General features: G+C 34.8%; 3 protein-coding genes across 3 annotated transcripts in view; 1 reads left to right on the forward strand and 2 right to left on the reverse strand.

The window, feature by feature from the left end:
- The window catches only part of LOC116417791 (SET and MYND domain-containing protein 4-like), a 224254-nt gene extending 222930 nt beyond the window's left edge, over positions 1-1324 (forward strand). Inside the window, exon 7 of the mRNA XM_031932842.1 lies at positions 950-1324. Coding sequence (XP_031788702.1) covers positions 950-1253 — 304 coding nt within the window. The 3' untranslated portion in view covers positions 1254-1324. The remainder of the gene's footprint in view (positions 1-949) is intronic.
- A 15390-nt stretch (positions 1325-16714) lies between these two features.
- LOC103316369 lies at positions 16715-18216 on the reverse strand. Its single transcript, XM_008209715.1, has 2 exons — positions 17203-18216; positions 16715-16801 (listed from the first exon to the last, which is right to left on the reverse strand). The coding sequence occupies exons 1-2, from the start codon at positions 18214-18216 to the stop codon at positions 16715-16717; spliced, it is 1101 nt and encodes a 366-aa protein (XP_008207937.1).
- Positions 18217-22378: 4162 nt separating this feature from the next.
- The window catches only part of Msh4 (mutS homolog 4), a 462579-nt gene continuing 457881 nt past the window's right edge, over positions 22379-27076 (reverse strand). Inside the window, 2 exon segments of the mRNA NM_001159771.1 lie at positions 22379-22780; positions 22851-22937. Of these exon segments, the coding sequence (NP_001153243.1) occupies positions 22769-22780; positions 22851-22937 (99 nt within the window). The 3' untranslated portion in view covers positions 22379-22768.

The following is a 27076-nucleotide window of genomic DNA, read 5'->3' on the forward strand; positions in this document are numbered from 1 at the left end:
AAATTTAAAACTTTTTCATGAAATTTTCATTTGCTTCTAGTACCAAGTTGCTTCTGTGACAGACTACATGCTTTAAAAAACCACTCTCCTGATCAATTACGGCCCTTAGCTTGTGTTAAAGTTGGCTTAAGAACCAGGTTGCTTAAACTAATAACGTAAGTTAAAGATGGTGGGTGAGTCGAATAAACTGCTATTTTCATTCAGGTTGTTCAGTCGACTGATCCACTATCATTACGTATGTTATCATGTTAAGTGATCAGGATAAAGTGGTTGCGTTGCATATTCATTTTACTAGAAATCGAGAAATTTGAGAAAATACATTAGCGAGTTAGTCAAAATGTCGCATTGGCAAAGTGTCAGATTGGCGAAATATCGCATTGGCAAAATGTCGCATTAGGGAAGTGTCTTTAGGTAAAATGTCCGGTTACCTTTAGGTTTGTGGAACATGTTTCACAGCTAGTTGCAGTTTTAACAAAAACATATTTATTTTTGTCACAAATAATATCGAAAATAGGGAATTCGGAATAGTTGAAATAGCTTCAAGCTTCCATCGGGGCTGAAAATTTAAAATAAAGTTTTTTATCCAATTGACTTTTACACAGCAAGTCAGTAGCCTATTGTACTCTTCTCATCTCTCCTTATCATTCTACTGTCGATGCGACTTATTGTCAGAAAACAGTCGTACGTGTGGACATGCTCCTTGCATTTTCACACACTAAGTTCTTAAGTAGTAGCGTTTGTAGCTGACGATGCCTATAGCGTCGTCAGAGGTATCGCCAGTGATGCCATCGACTGTTATCATGGAACAGTACTTATCTTGTTTGTTTTTTTCACATACGTACATAAAGAGCGCTATTCATTTTATTGTTCTTCGACTCGCCAATTTTATAGTATCCTTATAAAAATATTGTTATTAAAAATAATAATGATAATTATACCTTTCTTTCAGATGTAACCACAAATCGTGTACTGAATATATTAGAGTTCATCTTAATAAAAATTACAAAAAATGTTATGCATGTCTCAAATGCTTGAAAATACAAAATTTCCGGAAATCACATGAAAATATAATTACAAAATGTGTGTTATGGTATGCATATGGAACGACTGCAATAAGTAGACAATGCACTCCCGAAGCGGCACAAATACTATTTAAAGCATTAAAAGTTTTTCATCATGTAGCAAGTGTTCCTCATCGATTTACTCATTTAGCTGAGCTTGGGCAGCAATATTGTTTAATTAGCAACATATAAAAAGACAATATGTTTCATAATTATTTATAAGTCGTTTTAAACGTATAAATAATAAACGTTTTCATAGCCAGAAAAATGTTTTAAAAATTGAAAAAAATTAATTTTTAATAATTATGTAAACATAGAAATATTAATTTAAAACAATAATATACTACTGTATGACTTTAATGCTCGTATAATCACATGAATCACTTCGTTGTCATAACAAGGATAAAAAGATACTTGTCCAGAGATATATTCTAAAAATTTAATTTGGAAACTCAAATGTTAAAACAATGTAGTTGATAGTAAGGTTTTAAGTTCCAAAAGGTTTAGAATTTGAACAAAGATTATTAAAAGTTGCTCGCTTAGGTGTCGTGCTGCGAGCAACGATACAGGGTAAACTGCCGAACTAATCGTATGCTAAGACTCGTATATCGTCCGTTTGACTACGTAAGAATCATAGCGTTCTGTGATTCCGCAATTTGATGTTTTGACGGTTCTCTATTTAGTCTTTAGATGAAATGTCCGGTTACCCTTACGATTGTGGAATATGTTTCTTAGCTAGTTAAATTTTTGACAAAAACATCCTTATTTTCCTCACAAATAATATCGGAAATAGGGAATTCGGAATAGTCGGAATAGCCTCAAGCTTCCATCGGGGCTGAAAATTTGAAATTTAGTTTTTTATCCAATTGACTTTTACACAGTAGTTTTTCCAAAGTTGTAACAAGGTGCGAAAGTGCAAGGTGAGATCGGGACCTCGTGTCACGGTTCATCGGACAGAAAAATAGCTTCCGGCCATAGGTAGCATCTGAGCTCTTCTGCGTGAAACTGAGTACAGCAAGTGACTACCAATAGCATGCAAAGGAGAGGGAGTGGGTGTAATTGCGAAAAGAAGATGTCTTGACCAACTCCTGCTACCATGGGGAAGGACGATTCGACCTGTCGACCAGCAACCAGACGAGAGGACGACGGCACCTGTATGAAAAACATCAACATCAACAGTGCCAAGTGCGTGTGAATGTGTGGTGTAAAGTGAGACGTGAGGTAAGGAGCTTATTTTGTCAGCAATAACAGCTACTACTGCTTTGCTACTTTCGGTAGCGGCACCAAGTAACTGCCTTCTTGTATGCGCGCGTACGCGTAGCAAGATACTCTCTACCCCAAGTCATACCAATTGACGTGAATCGACGCATACTTGTACAGAATCAAGTTTAGCTGCACAATATACTACTTTTACTATTTTATAGTACATCGGGATTTGTCTCATTTTCCCAAGTTGTTCTCTCCCGTTTCTTCCATCCTTACTGCGAATACTGCCGTATCCACGGGTGTTGCAACAAATAATTGCAAATCTGAGAAACCAGCTCCGCACAGGAGAGGGCGAAGTAATAGCACATGTGCGAACACGAAGTTTGCAAACTGATTCACCGGTTAAGTATTGCCAAGTTTGCCCCAAAAACTAGCCCCGTTACAAAGTATTTACTCAAGAACTTTTATCACATTGTATAATACTTTCTAATCATCAATTATATATAAGACAATTTATATTTACACATAACATTGCTACCTTGATTTATCATTTCGAGCCTTATTACTAATGTCCTTGAGTCAATTCAGTTTAAAAAGTCGCGCGGATTTAATTTGTTGCCACATTTTTAACAAAGTGAGGTAAACTGAAATAAAACCTATATTTTTATTTATTTGCATTTTTATTATTTGCATATATTAACTGCATTTTTTCATCTTTCATCAGCAACCAACCAAGGTTAGATAATAAACTAACAGAATGTAAGTTCAATTTTTAGGTTCTTATTTTTCTATTACCAAATGCAATCGTGGCATGAAATTGATCATTTTTGGTAACTACTCATTACCTTTCATTAAAAGCTATCTTAAAACATCTAACTTTAAACATGCTTTTGTATTTTTGTTCGGCAACATTACTTAAAATTTTACGAGAACGCGTATTAACACCTAAATGATCGTTTTTTTTCGAAAAAGAAATGTTAAGAAAATACTTACACCTACAACGATATGCTCGACGACGCGAAAATAGATATTATCGTTCTTTATTGTCATAAATTTTTTCAAAACGTTTGACAATCTAGTTTTGGAGATATTAAATTTTTTTTCAAAATCACCTTTTTATCATAACAATTGAAGGGAACGGTCAATCTTGAAAATCTTGCAGGAAAAAGTAAACAATTTATTGCTCTTTTAGAAGCAGTATTGCTAAATTTATTGTATTTATCATTTCTACCAGAGCATCTTCATAAATCTACATTTCTATAAGAATTCTATTATAATTTCTCCTTCAAAATTTCTGAAATTATTGCAAGCTGCAAAAACTTGGCAATTCTTTCAGTGTATTTTTATATGTAGAAAGTTATGATAACTTTGCCCTTTTCCCAATGCATTAATAAGAATTTTGACTTTTAAAAGTTGCAAGTGATTTTGAGCACGATGACTGATTTTCAAATTTTGTTGCTGCTCTCATTCAGAAACTAATATACGTAAAGAGCTCATCTTTTGCATGCAAATTTCTTTTACAATACTGAAACAATATTTAAAGTTAAATTTCTCTCAAGTGATAAGTATTAGGGTTCATCGCTGAGATGTTCACATGGGTGTCCGGATGGAAATTAAAAGTATATCACTTGAGAAGAATTTAACTTTAAATATTGTTTCATTATTATCAAAGAAATGTGCATGCATCTGCTCTTTACAGTATTAGTTTCCAAAGGAGAGCAACAACTAAATTTGAAAAATAGGCATCGTAATCAAAACCACTTTCAACTTTTAAAAGTCAGAATTCTTATTAATGCATTGAGAAAAGAGACCAAGTTATTGTAACTTTCTACATATAAAAATACACTAGAAACAAGAACTACAACTGGCTAGAGTTATTAGATCCTCTGGAACAAGCCTAACAAGAAATGTCACCCGCCAAATCCAAAATTTCTCATAGCCCTCGAGCTGACAATTCCAACTAGGACATTTAAGTAAAAACTAATATGGTGACTAATTTTTAATTTAACAAATATCTGTAGACAAATTCAGATATCTAGCTTTAATACAAAACAAATGGAATAGTAATACTAGACCTGGACATCAGCTACCAGGGGATATAAAATTTTGATTTTACTTAATTAAAAATGACTTAATTAAAATAGAAGCCTTCATTAATAAATATTTTTGAATTATTATTTAATTAAATGTTTAATGCCTTTATTAATAAAAAATTTCTATGTTATATTAAATGATATATTTTCTTGCACTAAATCATAACCTAAAATTTTAAATTTATATTGCTTGGTGGGTTGTTACCGAGATTTCCACGGATTAACGTCATCAGGTCACGAGGGAACTAGCGAAAACGGTTCAAATAAATTCGCGTAATTTCTTAAATTTGGGTATTAATCGGCAACAACTTCTCAAGATTTCTACCAGGGAAATCGCAAGTATTCTTGGCAACAGAAAAATATATATATATATATATATATATATTGTATATATTCCCTTTGATTTTACAATCTAGTTATAGTTATATCAGTAAGCTTTATTTTGCATTATTGGCTTTGGATCACGCTTTTTTAAGTATACAAATGATTTGAAATTATTCTAAGTTCTTAACTGATAAGCGTTAGTTGCGTTAGGGTACCCGACATTTCACTGAAAGACATTTCACCTAAAGATATTTCACCAAACGACATTTCACCTAAAGACATTTCACTGAAAGACATTTCGCCAAAAGACATTTCGCCAACTGCGACATTTCGCCAATGCGACATTTCATCGTCCTTCGCGCCCTTCCACACCCAAAACCCACCGGGTCAACTGGGGCTGACCATGGTTTTATATTGACCTCTCAATATATATAAAAATAACCTAAAACCCCAACAGCACCGACTCGGGGTGGTACCGCAATGGCTCTGTAGCCGCGTAGGGTCTAGTACCGTGTTGGTTGACCATGGTCAATAGCAAAACACCATAGTTGGCGAAATGTCGCATTGGCGAAATGTCGCATTGTCGAAATGTCCCATTGTCGAAATGTCGTATTGGCGAAATGTCGCATTGGCGAAATGTCGCATTGGCAAAATGTCGCATTGGCGAAGTGTCTTTAGGTGAAATGTCTTTAGGTGAAATGTCTTTCAGTGAAATGTCTTTAGGTGAAATGTCTTTAGGTGAAATGTCTTTCAGTGAAATATCTTTAGGTGAAATGTCTTTCAGGGAAATGTCTTTAGGTGAAATGTCCGGTTTAGGTTGCGTTATCATGTTTAACACGTTAACACGTCTTTTGGAAATATCAAAATAGCACGTGCTAGCTCTTCACCACATTATACAGTGCCGAGCTCTCCGCATTATATCTATACTCTCTTCTCCCAGCAGTCTGATGAAGGCTGGAACGCGCGTTGAGTATAGATATACTCTAACTCTACCATACAGAGCACGCTGTATACGCATACAGTGTCGTCGAGCTCTCCGCGTATATCTATACTCTCTTCTCCCCGCGGGCTGCAACGCGCGCTGAGTATAGATATAGATAAACTCTCTCCGCCACAGCGCGCACATAGTGTTGAGTTCTCTGCACGCTGAGTATAGTTATACCTATACTCTTTTCTACACTCGGTCCGGCGCGCGCTATGTTTGCTCTGCAAATTCAAATGTATGATGTGCGAAAAGTATGGAGGGGAGCCGACACTTAAACCAACATTATATTACAAACGTTTTATGCTATTCTTGTGCCCATATATTTCTATGTTTTCGCTGTATCGAATAAGTTAGGTATAGAGCCTATTTATATGATATCAAAACTGTACATGGCACTGCCGTGTCGAGATTTGTATCCTACAGTAACATAATATATATCTAAACGACAATAATTCACATATGACTACATTAAATTTTGCACTACAAAATACTGATGCAATTGTTGCCTAATCAGCTACTCTCGATATGTATGTATCGTCATTATCATTACATTTTACACAAACGGTTGTTCCCACGGTATCTACTCATAAGAATAAGGAAGAGATAAAGGAAAGGAATAATAAATAAATGTATGCAAGATATAAAATTATTTTGTTTATTAAAAATTATAATGGTATATAAAATTATGTTTTGTTTATTAAAAATTATAAGGTTATAACCTATTACAAACATTATATGTAACGACGTGTATTATATTATCTTAGAACCTCTTGTAACCTTGATGTTCTGGCATAGGATTCGTGTTGCTGGAATACTTGCTGAAATAATTTTTTCATTCTTTGCTTTTATCAGCAGGCTAAGAGCAAGGCTCGCCTCGATATGTATTACATTGTTTGCTATCTTGTACTTTTCTAGCGTTTTTATCTTCAACTTGAGGTGTATATGAAACTTTATTTTGACTCATTTTGGAGAAAGTCGTAACCACACTAAGACCTTATGGTTATTTGCATAGCTTTATACAGAGAAAAATGTTGTGGGGAAAATTTTTTAAATTAAATAATTGATTTAACATCTCCACTTGTAGGATTATACTTGACAATGCGATCATGTATAATTAAACAATATGCTGTTGTATCAGCGGGTATATTTTCTTTCGTTTCAAACTCGAGGCGTAGATCCACAGCTGCTTGTTTCAATGATTCATTCTGCTTGGAACAGTCAATAACTATAAGTGGTGAATATGTAATGAATTCTTCCTTGCTTAAAAGAGGATTCATATTGTGCATATCATACAACATTGCAAATTGATTATTATCAATATCAAGATTAAGATTATTGTATGGATAATTCTGTGAGTTGAGAAAAAGTTTTTCACTGCTAATCTCACAATGAGCAAAATGGCTGCAATTTTTCCTATTATATCCTTTTCTAGCAGTTTGAAAAGCTAGGGATAATAAAGCGCGGTTTTTCCAACTGGTTTGATGTTTTGACGGTCCAGACATGCTGACTAGTTCGTGGAAGTACTGAATATTCATAAAATTCCTAAAACCGAAAACTCATAGTAATGGGTATATCTTTTTAAATGTAGTTATAAAGTTGTATTTTCCTTTTGTCTGACAAAACTACATAAGGCATGAGCCATTTCTCTATACGAGAAATTGTTAATTTAAACTCATCAAATGTAGCTAGATTTAACAAATCACCATCTTGATCTACGATCCGTAATATAAGTGATCAATAATTTTAACTGTTATCGGTGAATATATAATTTGTTTCGGAACTTCAATTATTTTATAACCTAGTGAAACTACAGGGAAAAACTCGTGAATGGTATGAACTTGATTTTGATTAATGTATACTCCAGATGTGATATTACACTCTATTCGTATGGCATTCACTTTAAGAATGGCGACAGGCAAGTCAGAGTTGTGAGTTATATAGGGTTTCAACAGTCGTGGAGTGAAACCTAGTAGTCGAGCTATCGAGTCTTTGGGACGAAAGTCTACTTCATGACTACATGTAATGACACTTCTCAATGTATTATTACTTAATTTAATACTAGAGAATTTCCTGAAAAGTACGTTCAATATCTTCTATTTCATAGCTACCAGTTAGTGATTCAATGATTTCTTGTGCAACATAAAATTTATTGATTTTGAAGTCCACATTAGGTATGGAGTTAAAAGTTAGTAATTCAACCAATCCGAGAACGTACATTTTATCTAAATCGAGTTCAATCGGTGGAAAGTATAGAATTTCCAGAACAGGTGAAGTGCCTGGCAGGCTTAAAGTTAGATACTTATAGTACAGAAGTAAGATACTTATAGTTTATCGATCCATTTACTTCTTATATAGACCGAGTTGATTGCATCAAAATTTTAGGCAGACCACATACAAAAGTATCAATTTCTTAATATATTTTATAATTATATTTAAGTTTATTAATATTTAAGTATTTCATAAGATCTTCAGGTGGTTGTAAGTCACCAAAACTGTCGTAGTAGAAAACATTATTACCATTTTTACGATAAGCTACCCAGTGAGTACCAGCTCCTTTTTTATCATCCAAATTTATAATTGCAGTTTCTCGATAATGACTTTTATTTGTAGGTAAATCATTTATCACGAAAACTCCTCGAAAATTTTGAATTTTCAATAAGAGCGCGTATTTCAGTAAATTATAGTTAATCAATGGTCGATGTGGTAAACGTATTACGTCAACGGAGTTTTTTTTTGCTGTATACTATTCCGCTTACTTTGTTTCAGACAGATTCCATAACATGTTTTATGAGATTTTAAGTAAAGTCCCTTTCCAAGTGTTAACATTTCTATTTTTTATTATGTCGTTTTTGTTCTTTAATTTGCTGCTTATCAGCATTTGCCCTATTAATAGCTTCAGCGATGCCTGCATCTCCCAGCAAGTGAGCCTACAGCACTCAAACCAGCAAAAATAGGAATTAGAGCTGGAAGAAAACCACCTACCTTAGGCACAGCTAGTACACGTGGAATATTGATATTTGTTTTTCCACCTGCATTTTTTATATGTTTATGAGCTACTATTAAAGCTGACTTGATTAAACTACGTGAATTATTGCTAAGAATAAATGATTTTGCAGTAGATTAGATCACTAATTTTCAAACAATTTTCTTTTCTTTTGCATCTTTCTTCTCTTTCCACTGAGTCCCATACCTAACTTCGATTTTACTTCAATGATAACTGACGTAAAAACTATAAACGCATGCTTTTATACTTTTATTTAGTCAGTTGGAACTAATCTTTAAAACAAGATGGATCTGCAACAACAATCACTAAAATTACCGGTAATCAATTTTGATACGCACTGAATCAAATTCTAAACGACATGGACACTTAGTTGCGGATAACATTCGAGCTGTCTTTTGCGGACCATCTAATTGTGAAAAAACAATTGCTGTATTATTTCTCATAATACATCCGAATGGTCTGAAATTTAAAAATATATACGTATATTTAAAGTTTCTAAATGAGTCAAAATATAAATTTCTCGAAAAGCTTATTGAACCACTAGAAGGTAAACAATACTTACCTTCCGGTGAGCACGACCTTGTTGTATCACCTGATGAAGCTCGAGCTAATTCTATATTTGTTTTTGACGATATTGCATGTGAAAAACAAGATATGTCAAAGCGTTCTACTAAATGGGCAGACATAAAAATGTTGATTGTTTCTACTTATGTCAATGGTATGCACAAGTGCCAAAACATTTAGTTTGTGATAACATTAATTTATTAATACTTTTTCGACAAGATAATATGAATTTGAAACATATATATATATATATATATATATATATATATATATATATATATATATATATATATATATATATATATATATACAGGGTGAGTCATTTTAATCTTTAATCTCAATTATCTCGTTGGCAAAGCATGCCAGCGAAAAAAGTTTCGGGTAAAAGTTTTAGGATTTTTCCGTGGCTATCTGATGATGACCTTGACAATGTCATTTAGCGTGACCTTCAAGTCATTTGAAGGTTAAGTCGATTTTTTCAAATAGAAACCCCTACTTTTGGCACCAGAAATGGAAAGAGCGGGAAATTTTACGTTTGAATATGACCTTGCCTTGACCTTGAATTCAATGTTCAAGGTCATTGGTCATGCCGATAACAGTACAACTGGTTAGCTGAACTCGAATGCATTCAAGGAGAAAATGTTACCCACAAAAGTTTTCAGTTTTCTCCCCGGCTGACGAATGGTCATCTTGACCCTGTCGTTAAACAGGATCTTCAAGGGCATTTCAAGGTCAAGTTGATTTTTTGAGATGGAAACTCCTACTTTTAGCCCCATAAATGAAAAGAGAGTGACATGCGTTCAAAAATGAAAAAATTTTCAATTTTCCCAGAAATTTTCTAAAATTTTCGTAATGTTTTCAGTTTTCAAAAATTTTCAAAGTCATTCCATTATTTTGTATTAGTGTCAATTTTCAAAATTCTTGATGTAGTTAAGTCATTCCATTATTTTGTATTAGTGTCAATTTTTGAGAGTGAACTACTCTTAACAGTTATGTAGATAGCAAATTAGTGCAGAAAAGCTTAATCGTGTTTTTTACTTCTTGTAAATCGATAATTATTATTGAAAAAAATCTGTTTCCCTGTTTACTGGTCTGTAACAAATTATTTTGATTTTGATCATGGCTGATTATGGTCCCAACGAAATCGTTGATATGATCATGATTTTGGGAGAAAGTCGAAATAATTATGCAGCAGCTGCCAGACTTTATGCTGAACGCTATCCCAATAGGAGACACCCAAGTAATATTACTATTCAAACCTTAACTCAGAGAGCTCGAAATGGAGCTTTTGTTCGTCAACGCCGTCATCATGAATACGACGAAAACGATCCTCGTGTTATTACCCCGATTTTTACTTATGGGGATATCTTAAGAATGTTGTTTATGCTCAACGGCCAACAACGCGAGATAATATGATCGAACGCATTCGTACAGCTTGTGCAGCAATCCCTCGAGATGTTCTACTTAGAACCATAAGACAATTCAGAGCTCGACTTGATCTTTGCATCCAACAAAACGGCGGTAATTTCGAACAATTAATCAATGGTTAACTCCAGTTAACATTCCATAAAAATAACAAAAAGGGAAAAAACAAAAAAAAACAAATAAAAAAAAAACAAAAAACAAAAAATGGGATGCTAAATCCTTTTGACAACCTCCTCGATGGTGCATCCTGGGTTCGGCTGATGTCAAAGGTAATTTCCGCACAAAAGATGATTTATTTCCAAAATCACATGTTCGAACGTAAAATTTCCCGCTCTTTCCATTTCTGGTGCCAAAAGTAGAGGTTTCTATTTGAAAAAATCAACTTGACCTTCAAATGACCTTGAAGGTCATGCTCAATGACATTGTCAAGGTCATCATCAGATAGCCAGGGAAAAATCCTAAAACTTTTACCCGAAACTTTTTTCGCTGGCATGCTTTGCCAACGTATATATATATATATATATATATGTTTCAAATATGTATATAATGATCATGTGAATTCAGACATGTCATATCAAAGATTTAAAGATTTCTGTTCGTCATGTTGGAATAGCAATCACGGCTTTCTTGTAATTGACAAAAATTCAAAAATTAATGATAGCCGTTACAGAAAAGGTTTCAATAAATTTATAATAAATATACAACGCACGGAATAACTTTAGTATTCGACTGTGATACTTGTAAGTGACAAGATGGCTGATTTCAATAGATTGCTGTTCTGCGATAAGTAGATGTAATGCTATAAAACAAAAACACACTTTAAGGTAAAACGCCCAGTAGCCGGACAAAAATGAAATTCAGACCTATGCTTGGACACTCAAAAATGAATTGTAACGATAAATTAAACTATATAACGTCCAAAAACAAAATGGATTATTATTGTTAATACTATTTTAATAACCTACTTAAATTTCGTATTAATTTTGTACATAATTTAATAAAAATAAACAAGTTGAAATTTTGCCATAAGCCCCGTAAGAAAAGCATAATTTTCGTCCACTAGTTTTACATTTTTGAAAACTGTTTAATAAGAATAACAAATTATCTGAAGTACGTATTACGTACGTAATACTTTTATTTTATAGCTCTTGCACCGTAGAACAACTTTCCCATTTAAATATTGTTAAAAAAAAATTATTTAAGCCAAAATTAGCTGTCTAAGTTTACCTCGCATAATCGGAGTAGTCGGACAGCGCGGTGATCGTGTCCAACTTTAGCTCATATACGAAGCTAGTACATGGATACATGTTTCGCTTTATTTTCACCTGGTATTTATGATAAAACTGTTGTTAAAAGTGCATCATTGTAATAATATTGATAAATTATAATCGACATAAAGTTATGTAATTGTAAATAATCTCAAGAAAAAAATGTTGCGTATCATTGTGCAACTTAACCTACAAATCTACAAACGGAGTGTTACCCTTAGGAGACAACCTAACCATACTGAAGAGTGGAACTTTACCGCTTAAACGAGACGAAATGCATAGTTTTTTTAATCAATAATAAAATTAAATTGAATCAATTTGCATAATTTACAAGCCCTCGGGTATTATTTTTATAAACCGCTAAGCAATTATTATTAAATCAATTGTCAACTAGGAAGTACATATAAATGCAAACTTTAGATACAGTATATGGTGTACGAAGATTGCGTAACGATAAACTCAGGGTCGGTGATAGGTTTCATAGAATTTGATGATAATTTTATAAAAAAAAAACTTTTAACCAAAGTATAAATGTTAGGCGAGTTTGATGTATCGCATACTGTCATGTATGTTAATAAAATAACGTAACACAATAATATACTTTTTTTTTACTACAAAATTACAGATTAAAAAACAACTAATATTTTTATTACGAAATGACAGATTAAAAAACAATTGAGATCAATCAAAGAAGGCAATTTTCACAATGAAATTACAAATTAAAAAACAACTGAGATCAATAAAATAAATTCAAGTTTATAACCATATTATTTTTTATTTATAATTAAGGGATGAGGCAAATGATTACTAATTTTAATTTAAGTAATATATTGATAATTTACAAAGAACTCAAGATACTACGTAACTTGCCATGCCCGTTTCATTTTATTCGTAGGTAAACAACTAAAATTTTCTTTTTAGGTACGACCATGGTACGGAAGTGCTTTATTATACGTTACAACGTTATACCGAATTTATTAATGTTTTTAACTTCTTACAAAGACTTTTGGAATATGCAAAATTTGATGAATATTATTTAAATAGTAATTTTTTATTTCAAAATAAATAAAATTTTCATGACTTAAATTTCTATATTTTTTTACAAAAGGAAAAAATGTTATATTAAATACTATTTTCTTCAATTACATTAAGTAATCTATATTGGAAATGTATCATTATATAAAACTAATTTTTAAGTTTCTGTACACAAATAAAACATGCAGAAAATTACGCTTACAATCACACAACACCATGAATAATATGAAACGGGCATGGCAAGTTACGTAGTATCTTGAGTTCTTTGTAAATTATTAATATATTACTTAAATTAAAATTAGTAATCATTTGCCTCATCCCTTAATTATAAATAAAAAATAATATGGTTATAAACTTGACTTTATTTTATTGATCTCAGTTGTTTTTTAATTTGTAATTTCATTGTGCAAAATTGCCTTCTTTGATTGATCTCAATTGTTTTTTAATCTGTCATTTCGTAATAAAAATATTAGTTGTTTTTTAATCTGTAATTTTGTAGTAAAAAAAAATTATATTATTGTGTTACGTTATTTTATTAACATACATGACAGTATGCGATACATCAAACTCGCCTAACATTTTTACTTTGGTTAAAAGTTTTTTTTTTAGAGATCTCATATCTTTTTAAGTAATCTATTGAGGTATCTTAAATTTGTTCTATTTAATAATACATGCAAGAATACACTCAAAAAGTAAACCATATATATGTAGTATATGTCAAAAAAGCTTTACTCAGAAAGGAAATTTCAATGTGCATATCAAGATTCATGATAATGTGAAAGCTTTTAAATGCTTAGTATGCAACAAAAGTTTCAAAACAAGTTGGCAATTAAAAGTACATCAAAGTGTCCATACAGGTTTAAAAAATTACAGTTGTAGTGAATGTAATAAGAAGTTTACCCAAAATCAACATCTGCAAACTCATAGATTGACACATAATGATATATGTGACTTCAAAAGTCATATCTGTAGCAAAACTTTTGCGAGAAAAGATGTTTTGAAACAACATTTAAACACGCAACATCCTAAAAATATTTATACATGTAATTATTGTAAAAAAACATACGTTAACAAAAGAAATTTGGAAAAACATATTATGGCTCATATGTCTGGAACCGTTGAAATTGGAAAACCTCCAGTTCTATCTATGCCCTTATTGTAAAATTATGAATTACATATACAGATAATACAAAAAATATTGTTCAAAATCATTTTAACACTTATTTAATTAAATAAACTTATTTTGTTTGAAATGTCATAATAGACTTTTTATTCACTTTATAGTTATACAAAAATATACGTGGACCTGATACATTGTTCGTACAAATAAATCTTTGTATAGTAAAAAAACATTACTGAGAAATTTTTATTACACTTGATGGAAATACAAAATTGTATTGAGATATTATGTTAACTATTTAGTATTATAAACTATATATTTGGATCTACAAATATATACTATCGTTTAAAGAGTGATCTTTACAAGATAGATTTTCTCTTTTTATTATTAGTCTTATAAGCCACTTAACGGTGTAATTACTAATCTTCCTGTTATAAATTAGTCTTCAAAGTCATTTAAATACTTAAACACGTAACTGAAAATCTTAGTCAATTAGTTATTAAAGTTATTTGAACACTTAAACACGTAACTGAAAATCTCAGTCAATTAGTTTTTAAAGTCATTTGAACACTTTAACACGTAACTGAAAATCTTTTAAACTCATGCAAATTTATGAAAATACTGCCATAGTTTTAGTATTGACTTTTTAAATATAACATTATTCTAGTTTCAATAAACACGAGTATCACATATTTTTTAATCTGGAGAATAACTATAAAAAGTTTCTTTTTTTTAGATTAAAATATGTTTCTAATATCACAGTCATAAAACTATGAATCACATTTTGTACGTAACCTGTACATAATTATCCTTGGTTAATAACTATTCATCTTTACTCTAATAAATAAAAGCTTGAAAACGTAAAACTTAGAACATATAACATTTTTAAATGTAATTTAACATTTTTTGTCACTTGGGCGTACGCGTTTAACTGGTCTGCTACCCCGTAGAACTTCTGCTGCTGATAAAGCTGGTGTTTCAGCATCTAACTTTATATTTGTGATGCTATCGCAGAAAATTATCACAAGTGAATCTAAAAAAGAAAAGAAATCGTCAAAAAGTTATCTACAAAAAATAGATTTTAATATCACACATCAAATTTTGAAGACAAAAATAATAAAATTAAAGACAAACCTTGTCCTTTTACTATTCCTGTAACTATAACAGAATCTCCAATTTCAAGCGCACATGCCGTAAACTGTTTTACTTGAACAGTGATTTTTTTTATACCATCGGTTATGGCTCCTAACCTATAAGTCATCTGGCCACTACGGTTATGCAGTAATGAAAATTTAGTTCTTACGTAGCCAGAAATTTCTAAAACAATAAGGAAATAGATAACAAATAGATACAAAATATCAGCAATTAAAAATTACTACTTACCCACTAATCCTTCAAAAGTATGTATGTTATTAAAAGTTGCTTTTTGAAGTTGATTTGTCGTTTGATTTCCTAAGTTGTGATAGCCCAAAAAGAAACTTGTGTGTTTTCTTTTATAATTACTTCAAATGGGATCAAATTACTCTCCTCCTTAAATTTTGATTGGGCAACAGCTCGACAGTGGCCACCATTAATACAAATTACCTAGTAATAAAAAAGATAAAAACATACACACATTAAAAACAATTGTATAATATAATATAATATAATAATCATAAACTAGACAATTTACCCTGCTAGAACATATTTCCTTGTAATACTTGTCGATAAGAGTTGGGTCCCACACAAGGATAGGGATTCGCTTGGTTCCATTTGACACAATGAACTTAAATAAAATATCATTTTTTCCAGTAGCTGGTGCAGGGGCTGTTATTGAGTCAACGTATCCCACAATAATCCTATTTCATAAATGAAAAACAAAATAAGACTTGAAATAAAAAAACCATAACCTTACAAATACTTACGTGGTTACATCGCGATCTTCCAAATTCGCCATCTCCTCATCAGTTGTGAAAGAAGAACTTAAATTCATTTTTTATGAAGTGTAAATTTGCTGATTTCTTGAATTTTAATAATAATAATTTAACTGAATTTCTTTATAAAAGTACACGATGATTCCCTTGTGATAATACTAAATGAAAGAGCGGGAAAGAAATATATGTGAGAAAGCAATCCCCAAATACTCTTGGCCGTATGCGGCTAAGTTCACGGTCCTTTCACTTTTCGGGCTGAAGAAGAAAGAGATGATTTTAGCATTTGTGGATTATACACTCACATATTATAAAAATAAGCAGCCTTTTCACTAATATTTTTGTTGGAAATCATAGTTTAGCTCAGAAAACATTCTAATGAGCCAAAAAACCTTATCAACAGTAATGATAAGTATTTTTTTTTTGTATAATGAAAAATCTGAACACCAATATAGAAGTAAATAGTGTCGCGGCGCCGCGGCTCTTTTCAAACTCGCCTTCGTGGCGCTACCGCGCCACTTGATTACAATTGGTCAGAAAAAGAATAACAAGAAGTCTGGCCTCATTCAATTGTTGTTCATGAAAAATTCTGATCAAAGTTTAATTACGGCTAAGGATATGATAGATTATGCTGAAATTTTAAGTGATACCAGCGCACATAGAAAATATTATCTTCCGCATGAAGCTATCCGTGTGCAAGACAGTAAAAAGTATACTAATTACATCAGCAAGTCTATCAAGAAAGCCAAGCTTAAGAAAGGTAAAGGCTTATCATCCATGTTGGGTTTGGGGTGAAGTAATGATGACTGAGAGTTCGGTTAATGACACTTTATTATAATAACGTAGGCTGCGCAGCGTAGCGTCTGTTCCGGTTGAAGGCTCGGAGTATACTGGCTTGGGGAGGTGGCGTGGGAGGCCGCTTGGGTCTGAGAGATGAAGGGATGGGGGAGGGACGAGCGGCTGAGAGAGCCATCTGAGGGGTGTCGGAGGTAGCCGGTCGAGTTGCATGGGGGCGCCAAGATTCAAATCCAACATCCCGCCAGCCCCGTTCCGTGAACGGAATAATTGCTGCCCGCCGTGCGGGTTGCGCCGCCCGCCGTGAGGTGGTCAGCATCGAGGGGGACAGAGGTCGAGCGAGAAGATCGTGGCCAAAGGGCCCGCGTTGGGGGCGGGGCTGCGATGCGACGTTGCAAACGTCCGACTTTACGCCAGCTTCCCAGATTCCGCCAAAGTGAGGCGCGGATGGTAGGATGAACCGCCATGTGATGCCTTGCTGTGCGAGGCTGCCCTCCACTTGTCCCCAGTCCATTTCGGCAGCGCGAAGCAAGCGGTTCAGTTCCACATTGGCGCCTTGGAATGTCGTGCCGTTGTCACTCCAGATCTCCTGTGGCTGGCCGCGGCACCCGGTGAAGCGGTCGAGAGCGCCGAGAAAGCTCTGGGTGGTAAGGTCGCCAACGAGTTCCAGGTGCACGGCTTTGGTGGTCATGCAGACGAACAGCGCAACGTATCCTTTGGTGGACCGTATTCCTCGGTCTTTCGTGCACAGTATCTGGAACGGCCCGTCATAGTCGACCCCCGTGCGGAGAAAGGCGGCCGACGGCGTGACCCGGGCTGCGGGCAGCGGGGCCATTGCTTGGGTCTGCGGCCGGGCGTTGGTGATGGTGCAGGCTACGCACTTCTTGATGTGTGATCGCACCTGTGTCCTGGCGCCGACGATCCAGGCTCGCTGGATGGCGTAGGAGTACGTGGACCTAAACCCGGCGTGTAGGCTGCGGCGGTGGGCCCAGTCGATGATCAGTTTTGCGAGGGGGCTGCGCCCGCACAAGATGACTGGGTGCATCTCGTTTGCCGGCAGGAGCGAGTTGCAGAGTCGGCCTCCCACGCGAAGCAGTCCGGATTCGTCGAGGAACGAGGAGAGCGTTCTCAGCGCGCTGTCCTTGCTGATTGGCCGCCCGAGCTGAAGCTGCCTGATCTCGGGCCCATAATCCTGTCGCTGGCTGAGTTTGGCACAGATATGGGGACCAGGCTTCGGACCGGTGAGAGTTTGCTCTTCGACCACAGCAGGCTGACCGACGTGGTTTTGCTGCGGGGGTCGGTGGTCCTGCAGTACAGTGCGGTTGCCATTGCGCGGCGGCTCGCGTTTATTATTCAGTTGAAATCTTATTTCAAAACGATTATTTAAGAGGACGCCGTACACAAAAAAAGATTCCTGTTTTACCATCGTTTTATCCGGTTTTCGTAATTCAAAGTTTTCTCAAAATCAACCATACCGATTGACTTGAAACTTTAGGAAGTTACTTGTAATAAAGAAATAAAGGGGGACAACTATTACTTTTTCGAAATAAGCTAAAAATATTATTTCTGTGTTTTTATCGCTTACCGACCGCGCATTCAGTATGCACAGAGCCCACGGTGCCTTCCCTTTCCAGCCTTTTTACAAATAATGAATAAATATTTCAGAGAAATCTTTAGTTGTCCCCGCTTACTTACGCAACAAAGTACATTCCTAAAGTAATACAATATATATAATAACAAACAAATCTACAAAAACCTTGAATTACTCGGCGACGCTATATTGCTGTGTAATGGCATTGTTAAGCAGACGACATAAGTCTGGTTTCATCATTTCGACTCGTATGTAAAAATCACTGATTTTGATGCATTTTGCGGAGTTGTCACCCCTTACTGTTACACTAAATTATCTGATAAATCACATCTTGCCACTGAAATATCCGTCAATTTTTCAAAAACTTTGAACTACTCCGCGAGGTGACACGAGCCCGAGACGAAAGGTGGCGGCCATATTAGGTACTGATTTATAACACCACCAAGAGAGGGTGTTTGAGTCTCGTTCTCAGTCAGTTTACCTGCACTCTAGAAATCTTTGCCGCGCTACATCAAAACAAGAACGACGTAACGAACGTTATATTTACAAAAGTAATAATTATTTACTTAGGGTTGGGATAAACGATAGAAATTTAAACAAGAAGTGCCTCTATATGGTTTTTTACCGTTCCTCCTGCCTAGGTTCGCTGATCGAAAGTAGCATCTAAAACGGCTCCAGGTGAGCCTTTTTACACCTAACCTACCCAGAAATATGTTTTACTACTCATAGTTCGTCGCGTAGGGGGCTCTGCGGGCGAGGCGCAGATCAAGTCGCAACATGCCGGTCGTTCGTGTGTAACAGCATTTAATGGGTAGACTCTAACCTCTGTGGATGAAGTAAAAGTTTATCAAACTTCGCACATCATCGTTTGTAGTACCCTTTGACTACCAACATGGTCACGTGAATTCATCTCTAGTATTCTTACGGTTTTATGACAGTGACAGAGAGAGAGAGAGAGAGAGAGAGAGAGAGAGAGAGAGAGAGAGAGAGAGAGAGAGAGAGAGAGAGAACGTGAGCATGTTTATACGGGTTTGTCATCGGCTGACGCGCTGTGAGCATTTCGCTGATAACTCATCCTGTAATGCATATTAATTGCAATCAAACTATCACAACCATCCCATTAATTTGCAGTTTATCAGCAGGCAGAAGCTGTCACTTTTATCTATTACATTAAAGACAATTTTAACAAAAGTCATAAACCTATATTTTACGATAATAACATTATGAGCATACATTATTACATTGTTGCGCGGTTGAAATGATAAGATTGTTTTGATAATGATACTCTGAGTTTCGCATTTATTACGCACAGTCGTTATTGCACACGCAAACACCAAATCACCACGCAAAAATGGTGAATTGTTTATTTACGGTAAATGACCTGATAAACGAAATGGAAAAGTGTATGATTACATAGGATGGCAAATGAATGATCTATGATCTAGGATTCTCATAACTTACCCCTGCTGAGTTTCACTTAAAAATTGGTATAGTCGTGATGATTTGGTACCGATGAATATGTATTAGATAATTCTTAAAGTCGTAAAAAGTAGGTCAAAATACTCTAAAGTAGATAAGTAAAGATTCCCGACCAATTGACTTGTTAATCGAAGTATTTTATTTAGAAAAATATATCGAATCTTATTTCATCTTATCTTATAGAAATTTCAATATATTTGCTTTGTATTTTATTCGTAAATATTCAATACTTTTAGCACTTTCATTCAAAATTATGAGTACAAGAAATCTTCAACATATAACTTTTCTTTTTTTTAAACATTTTTTCGTAACATTATTTGTAAACAAAGATGTGGTTTTCCCAATAGGCTGAATCCACAATTTTTCCGTATTTATATATATTTTTTGTACTTATAATTTTAAAATCATAAGATATATCCAATATAATGCAATACCTTATAGAAATCTGAATAAATTAGCTCGTATTTTATTTTTAAATATCTAATACTTCATGCATTTATTATTCAGTTTTATATGAGTATATAAAAGTTTTGTAACGTATGAATTAAGAATTTTAAAATGTATGTGTTATACAAGTGATTTTCGAGTATTTTCAAACTGTTACTATTGATATATGATATAGTAACAGCCGTGTGCGACTGTGTATCGTCCGCGCGCCTCTACATTGCCTCTCTGTTTTGAGCCTGACTCGAGTGAACGATCTCTTGGTGTTATCGCGTTACTTTCCTAACTTTTTTATTCACACAACCAAAAAGAAATTCGATAGTTTATTCCGTCCAAAATCGGACCATCCTGCCACTAGACTTCTTATTTCTGCCGATCCGCCGAGAGAATCCAACTCACGAGTCTAATACACTCGCACTCAATGTACACTCTCGCTGGACTGACGCCTGTTCTAGCCGCGCGCGATTTAAACAACCGCTGTTTACGTCCGCACTGCTTGCACGCTGCCGTCCTCTCACCGTTGTTCGCTATGCGTGCTGTTGCTGCGCTCGCAATCGATTCGAATTTTCACGACAAAATTTTTCCTCCGCGAGACGAGCTAATTCTTCATTTTTGCTACACGAATTTACTTTGATGTTTGCCTACTCCTACGCTCTCGCTCGTTACCTGCAACGTTAAGGCGCCAGTTTGTAACGGAGCAACTAGTGCAAGTGCAAGTGAAGCTCGCCGCGCTTTCTCCGCGTACAGGGTTGCTCGACTGCCAACGGCGACGACGATGCTACAGCTACATCTCGGTCTAACCCTGACGAGTCCGCGAACGGGAGATATAATTTTTTTTTCATAATAATAACAACGATCTATTCTTTTAATTATAGGAATACATTCATTCATTGATTCTATTTTTTGATAAAGATGAAATTGCTTGATTCAATCTTTTGGTACAGAATTATACTCGACATTTATTCTTTTGAAATGACGGAGCAAAATATTACTTTTTACAAACAATTAAACTGTGAGATATAATCCTTACAATAGAATAAATAGTGTTATTTTTTTCGTTTTAAATGGTGGGTCGAAATTTTATTCTTCGCAAAAGATTAAACCGCGCGATTTATTCTATAAATAATGTAAGTTTTATTCTTTACAAAAGAATATAGTGTAAAAATGTATTCTTCATAAAGTAAAACCGTATTCAAAAATAGATGCTTCGAAGCATTTTGAGCAATATTTTGATTTCATAATATTAAACATGAAAATTTCAGGTGAGAATATCATAGTGATTTCACTACCAATAAAGTGTCTTGATTATTGCCAAGTGCATTTTATCTATTTATAAAATTTTAAAAATCCTTACGCTAAATTACAGATAAAGTTTTGACTGAAGATTACACTTTAGATGTTTTAATAAGGATTGTTAAAATAGTATATTTTGATACAAGTGCGCAAACTTGCTTCGCTCGGCCAACAAAATCTTTTAATTAGAGCAAAATTTGTGAAAAAAATGTTATTACGTTAGGTAAGCACAAATTGCTCCTTACGTGCGCTCTTGTAGCTCTTGAGTGTACTTGGAACGCACAGTTTGTGCTACAGGCATATACGCACTAACACTTCCAGAAAATTTAAAAAAAGACAAAAATATTTTCCGCGGAATTGAGCGTATATCTCGGACGTCGAGTCGAGTGAGTTGTTCTCTTGAATGCTTCCAACGTCTTCTTCGCTGTGTAACTGGGCGTATGCGTTACTTCTCGTCTTTTCGTGGAAGTGTATCTATATATCGTGCCTGCCACGTAATCGTACAAGTGACTTCCGAAATCAGACACTTCAGGACACCTAAATATTTCCAATAGAGACTTACTTAATTTATTCATTATTTTACTAATAAGTAATAATTTGAAGAATACGCAGAAAAAAAATATATATAATTAAAACTTTCAACCTTGATTATACGTAATTCTAGCCACTTAACCCATTATCTTTACGTATGTTAAGCAAATCGGTACGAGGTTACTAATGTTTTTTTTAAGCATTCGAGCCTGTCGCTTAAGCGACTCGGCATTACTTGGCATCAGATTTGTGGGAAAAATTATATTTTATTTGTTACAAATATCACTATGTGATAAACTTAAATTTTTTTCCAGTAATTGTCGATAGAAGTCCATTACATTAAAAATTTTACTATAACATTTTGCATTATATTTAACAGTTTTCATGTTTTCTAATTGATCGCTAAATACAACATTTATATTTTTATCTCCACGAGTTTTTAACAATAGTCTTGTTTTAGCTATTTTCGCATAATCGTTAACAGACTTTATATTCTTCGAAAATCTATGATTTTGTTTCCAATTTCCCATTATCACGCTATTTATGGAAATAAGACAAATAAGTATCTGTAATAGAAATTTCTTTGATGATATATTTTCGTATTTTCTCAAAACTTGCTCGGTGTGTTTAAGAAACGGCCTCATGTTATGATCTATATCATAATTTTTATTTATATTATCTTTGATTATCCTTGTAGCAGTTGATATCTTAAAATTTCTTACTTTTATCAGGTTATAAATCTTTGCGATGAAAGTATAATATTTTTTATTTAACATTTTTGATTCCGTTAAGTTTAATTTTATTGGAACCTGCAACAATCATACATTATAATTATTCTAAAATATAAACGTACGCGACAAAATAAGTTTATTTAAATGCAAAATTTTTGCATCTTTTATCTATTTCCAATAATTTGTTACTTTTCAGAGATGCATTTTTGACTAAAATGCATTCCTGGAAAGCTACAAAAAAAATGTCCTACGAAGGACCTTTTTTGTATAATATTCTGAATTTATCAATAAAAATACTTTTAAAGTCCAAATATGTGTATACTGAGGATAACTCATTTGCATTAAGATCTTAAAAAAATGCATTTTAAACCTTAAAATGTGAAAATGTCAGTGTTCGATGTAAAGATACCTTTTTATGGTAAAAAAGTAAGACTAGAATGGGTCTACTACTAATAGTTAAATAGTAAACAAATATAATATAAAAAGTCGCTTTAGATGCAAATTTTTACTTATAAATTAGTACATTTAATGTCTATCGATACCAACAAAGTTATGCAGATAGTGTTTAGTAGTTGTTTTGTTGAGTAGGAACGAGGTTTGAACATAGGAAAAAGCGAACACTAAATATAGTTTTAAAATGAATAAGTTATATTTTAAAAATAAGAGTTTAGAAAATTACACTGTTGCTATCACTCCATGTTTACTCAATCGAGACGATGCTGAGACTGCTAGAGCTCTCGCACTCTGGCTCACAAGAAAGCTCGGTCTGCTGACCTGAGGCCTAATGTACGTTAGATTAGGGCCGGACAAAGGATCCTCATTAAAGACTTAAGCCGCAACCTGGGTTTCCCCAGCTAGGCCCAGAATAGTCACGCAATAGATCTCAGACGTGGGATGGGAATTCCCTGCTCACAGCGTCGCTATAAAAAGAAACTGCGCCCTTTTCACCGGCATCTTATTCCTATCGTAAAATATCCGAAAAAGGTACGCGATACTTAGGAAAGTACTCATTGCCACGCCTGACAATATGCTTAACGTAGATATACATACTTTGCCATTTTCCATTAAAATTGGTCACTCTCAAACTAACTGTAGTAGATGAGCAGTACATAACAAATAGTTCATAATACCGGAGTGGGGTTTGACTAGTTGCAGCATATCAGGATATAATTTTGATTAAAAAATGTTAAAAATTAATATTCAACTTTTATTTTATACTGCCTATAAATTATCTAATAGGATATTTGTTGGAATATTGGCGATCCCACACGACATCCAGCCCCGTCCGATAGCACTGCTGTGCCCAAAAAGTCAAGCCGTCTTAATCACGTGACCGGCCGCTCCGCTCAGCGGCGCTTTTCGGTCGCCGTCTCACTGCTGCTTACCAGCTCCTCAAGCCAGCAACGCGCTCTCCACTCACGTCACGCGTCTAAGTCCCGTTGTTCTTTTCAAGCTACAATAAAGCCACGTTTATTAATCTTACTCTTCTTGTGAAGTGTTCTTAATTTGCATATCACCTTTAACGGGGCTCGATTTCTGGGGAAAACTCGTCAATATCCGACCGGATCACAATCCCTCGGTGCGGCGGAGAACTCTTTCAACGCCTGTGATTTACCCGCGTTGCAACACAGCTTGCTGCTAGAGCTGCTTCGCGAACGTCATGTTCGCACGTGTGCTATTCCTCCGCACTCTTCTGTGCGGAGCCGGCAGTATTCGCGATGAGGACGTAGGGAACAGGAGAGAACAACTCAGAAAAATAAATCTAGTCTCGATTAAAATAAAATAGCGAACTCATATATTGTGCGGCCAATATTGTCTCTTTACAAATGTGCGCCGAGTCACCTCAATGTCGACTCGGCGTGAAGAGTATCTCGCGAAGCTTACGCGTGCGAACGAGAAGGCCGTTACTTGGTGCCGCTGAACCAAGTCACAAAGCTGTAGCCGCTGCTACTGCTGACGCGATACAGATAAAAGGACTCAGCCATACTTACTCGCTGACGCCGTCCTCGGTAGGCGCGCACCACACACTCACACATCCCTGCGCCGGTAAGTTGCGCCACTAATGAGTTAATTGCCCACAGGTCCAGCACTCGAGCCTTTTTCGCGCTATTCTGGACAGGCATTATCTGGCTCAGAACAACTTTCCCTTTCATGCGTCCGTGATTTAGCATCTCTTTTTAGTTATGCTCTTCGTCAAAAGTTATTTCGCTGTTCAGCGTTGGTGATGTCTTGCTCGTTGTTGAGGTTATGACAGCGTTTCCACTTGATCTTTTATTCTCATCGACAATCGGATGATGTGGGTCCTCACTCCCCTAAACGCTGTCTATCCTCGACGTAACTGTCTCACCGTTCTCGGCTGGACTTGGCTCTCAACTGCTTTTCTGTGGTCTGTGCGCACTTTTCGTCGGCACTGTCAAATCCGCTATCCTGTGCGATTCATGCCGCGACTGTTTTGTAGACACTCGACAACGCGATTTCTAAAAACGTGAGCAGCGTTAACTCTTTCTTGTCTTGAATGACGTCTCTGCCAAGCTCTTTAGCGCTGACGAAATCTTCTTCGTTATCGTCGCCTACTAGCCGTGTCTTCAGACGCCGTATATTGCTCCTATGGTCGTCTGAGGTCTTTAATATCAGCATTTTCGGCGCAACTGTACTATGAAATGTGCCTCGCTGGCGTCATCATTGGCTCCTATCACTGAGCACTTTGAGCATCCTGAAGCCTTTTGTATTTTTGTTGCTTTTAAGAATATTCAGTAAATTAAAAAGATACGCTCCAAATATAGTGCAGAGGTCTGTGCAGAGATTTGTACAGAAATCTCTGCAGAGATCTATGCACAGATATCTGCACATTATTTCCGTAAGGGAATACTGTTTTGCAGCACAAGAAATTCTTATATATTTAAAAAAAACAATCAAAGATAAAATCTTTGATATTGGTACTGATTACGTCATGTACTCAAATTACATTATGATATGTTGCTTCGAGCCAACCCCATCTACATGAACTACTTAATGTGTACTGCTTTTCTACTATTTGAAGTTAGCTGCGTAAATTTGTTAATACCGTTAGATATGAAATGCAATAATTTATATGTAATATATACATTCCTAAAAAAAAAATTTTTTTCAGAAGTTATAACCCTGGGCAAGAAAGGGTAGTGAAATTTATAAATATTAAAATGTCAAGTAAATGTTTTTCTGTTTTGCTATACGGGCTGAGATAAAACTAAACTTACAATCATCTTTCCCAAATAATATCTTAATGCTTGTAGCAAAAAAAACATTTACTTGATATTTTAATATTTATAGATTTCAATACTTTTTCTTGCCGAGGTTATTATTGTTATCATATACAAAGCATATTCTCCTTGAAATCTTGATCTATTTAATAGACAATAAGCTACTATTGCTTGAGACATTGATCTCATCGCAGATATAATCGTATAGCATTATTATATGTACATAATATATAGCTATATACGTATATAATAATACCACAATCGCGTGTCACCGAGTAGCAGACGAATGATGGTAAAGTAGATTATAACTGCTGTAACCACTGGCGTATAATACGTCAGACCGTAAGTCACATGATCAAAGGAAACAAAATATCAGGAGAAGAAAATCTGATGAAAAGAAATACACCGAACAAATTTTCAACTTGCAATATTAAGTTAATAACGTAATATATATTCGAATGAAACCTTTTAAAGATAAAAGATTAGGTTACTATATTTTAAATAGATATTAGCAGATTGCGCAAAAGTGCAATACTAATGATTTAAACGCAATCATGATTTTTGTTGGAGATTAGAAAACCCAATTTTTAAGTATATAGGGTCGCCTTGTCCTGAACCGAACTTCGTCCTTTACTTTGTCCTTTACATATGTTACTTTTGAAAATGCCCCCCCCCCCCCTCGTTACCTGCTAAATAACACTTAAATATTACAATCAATATAGTACTATACATATTTATGTGAGCGAAGAAAATGGTCGGATTAATTAGAGAATACAAAGCCGAAGGCACCAAGCTTATTATGGGTTGTGATTCAAACGCACATCACACATGTTGGGGCAACACAGACTACAATTCTAAAGGAGAAAGTCTATTGGAGTTCTCAGCAGCAACGAACCTGGACTTTCTCAATACAGACAGCAGATCCACGTTCCAAAACGCCGTAAAAGAGGAGGTCATAGACATCACCCTGGCCTCCAG

Source organism: Nasonia vitripennis, assembly GCF_009193385.2.
Source record: "Nasonia vitripennis strain AsymCx chromosome 5 unlocalized genomic scaffold, Nvit_psr_1.1 chr5_random0002, whole genome shotgun sequence".
Classification (NCBI taxonomy): domain Eukaryota; kingdom Metazoa; phylum Arthropoda; class Insecta; order Hymenoptera; family Pteromalidae; genus Nasonia; species Nasonia vitripennis.

What these genes read in the sequence shown, in the direction of transcription:
- LOC103316369 (XM_008209715.1), bottom strand. Translation starts at nt 18,216, where the DNA reads ATGGTAAAACAGGAATCTTTTTTTGTGTACGGCGTCCTCTTAAATAAT. An exon ending in GCGGAATCTGGGAAGCTGGC is followed by an intron (nt 16,802 to 17,202) that starts GTAAAGTCGGAC and finishes CCGAACTCTCAG; the next exon opens with TCATCATTACTTCACCCCAA.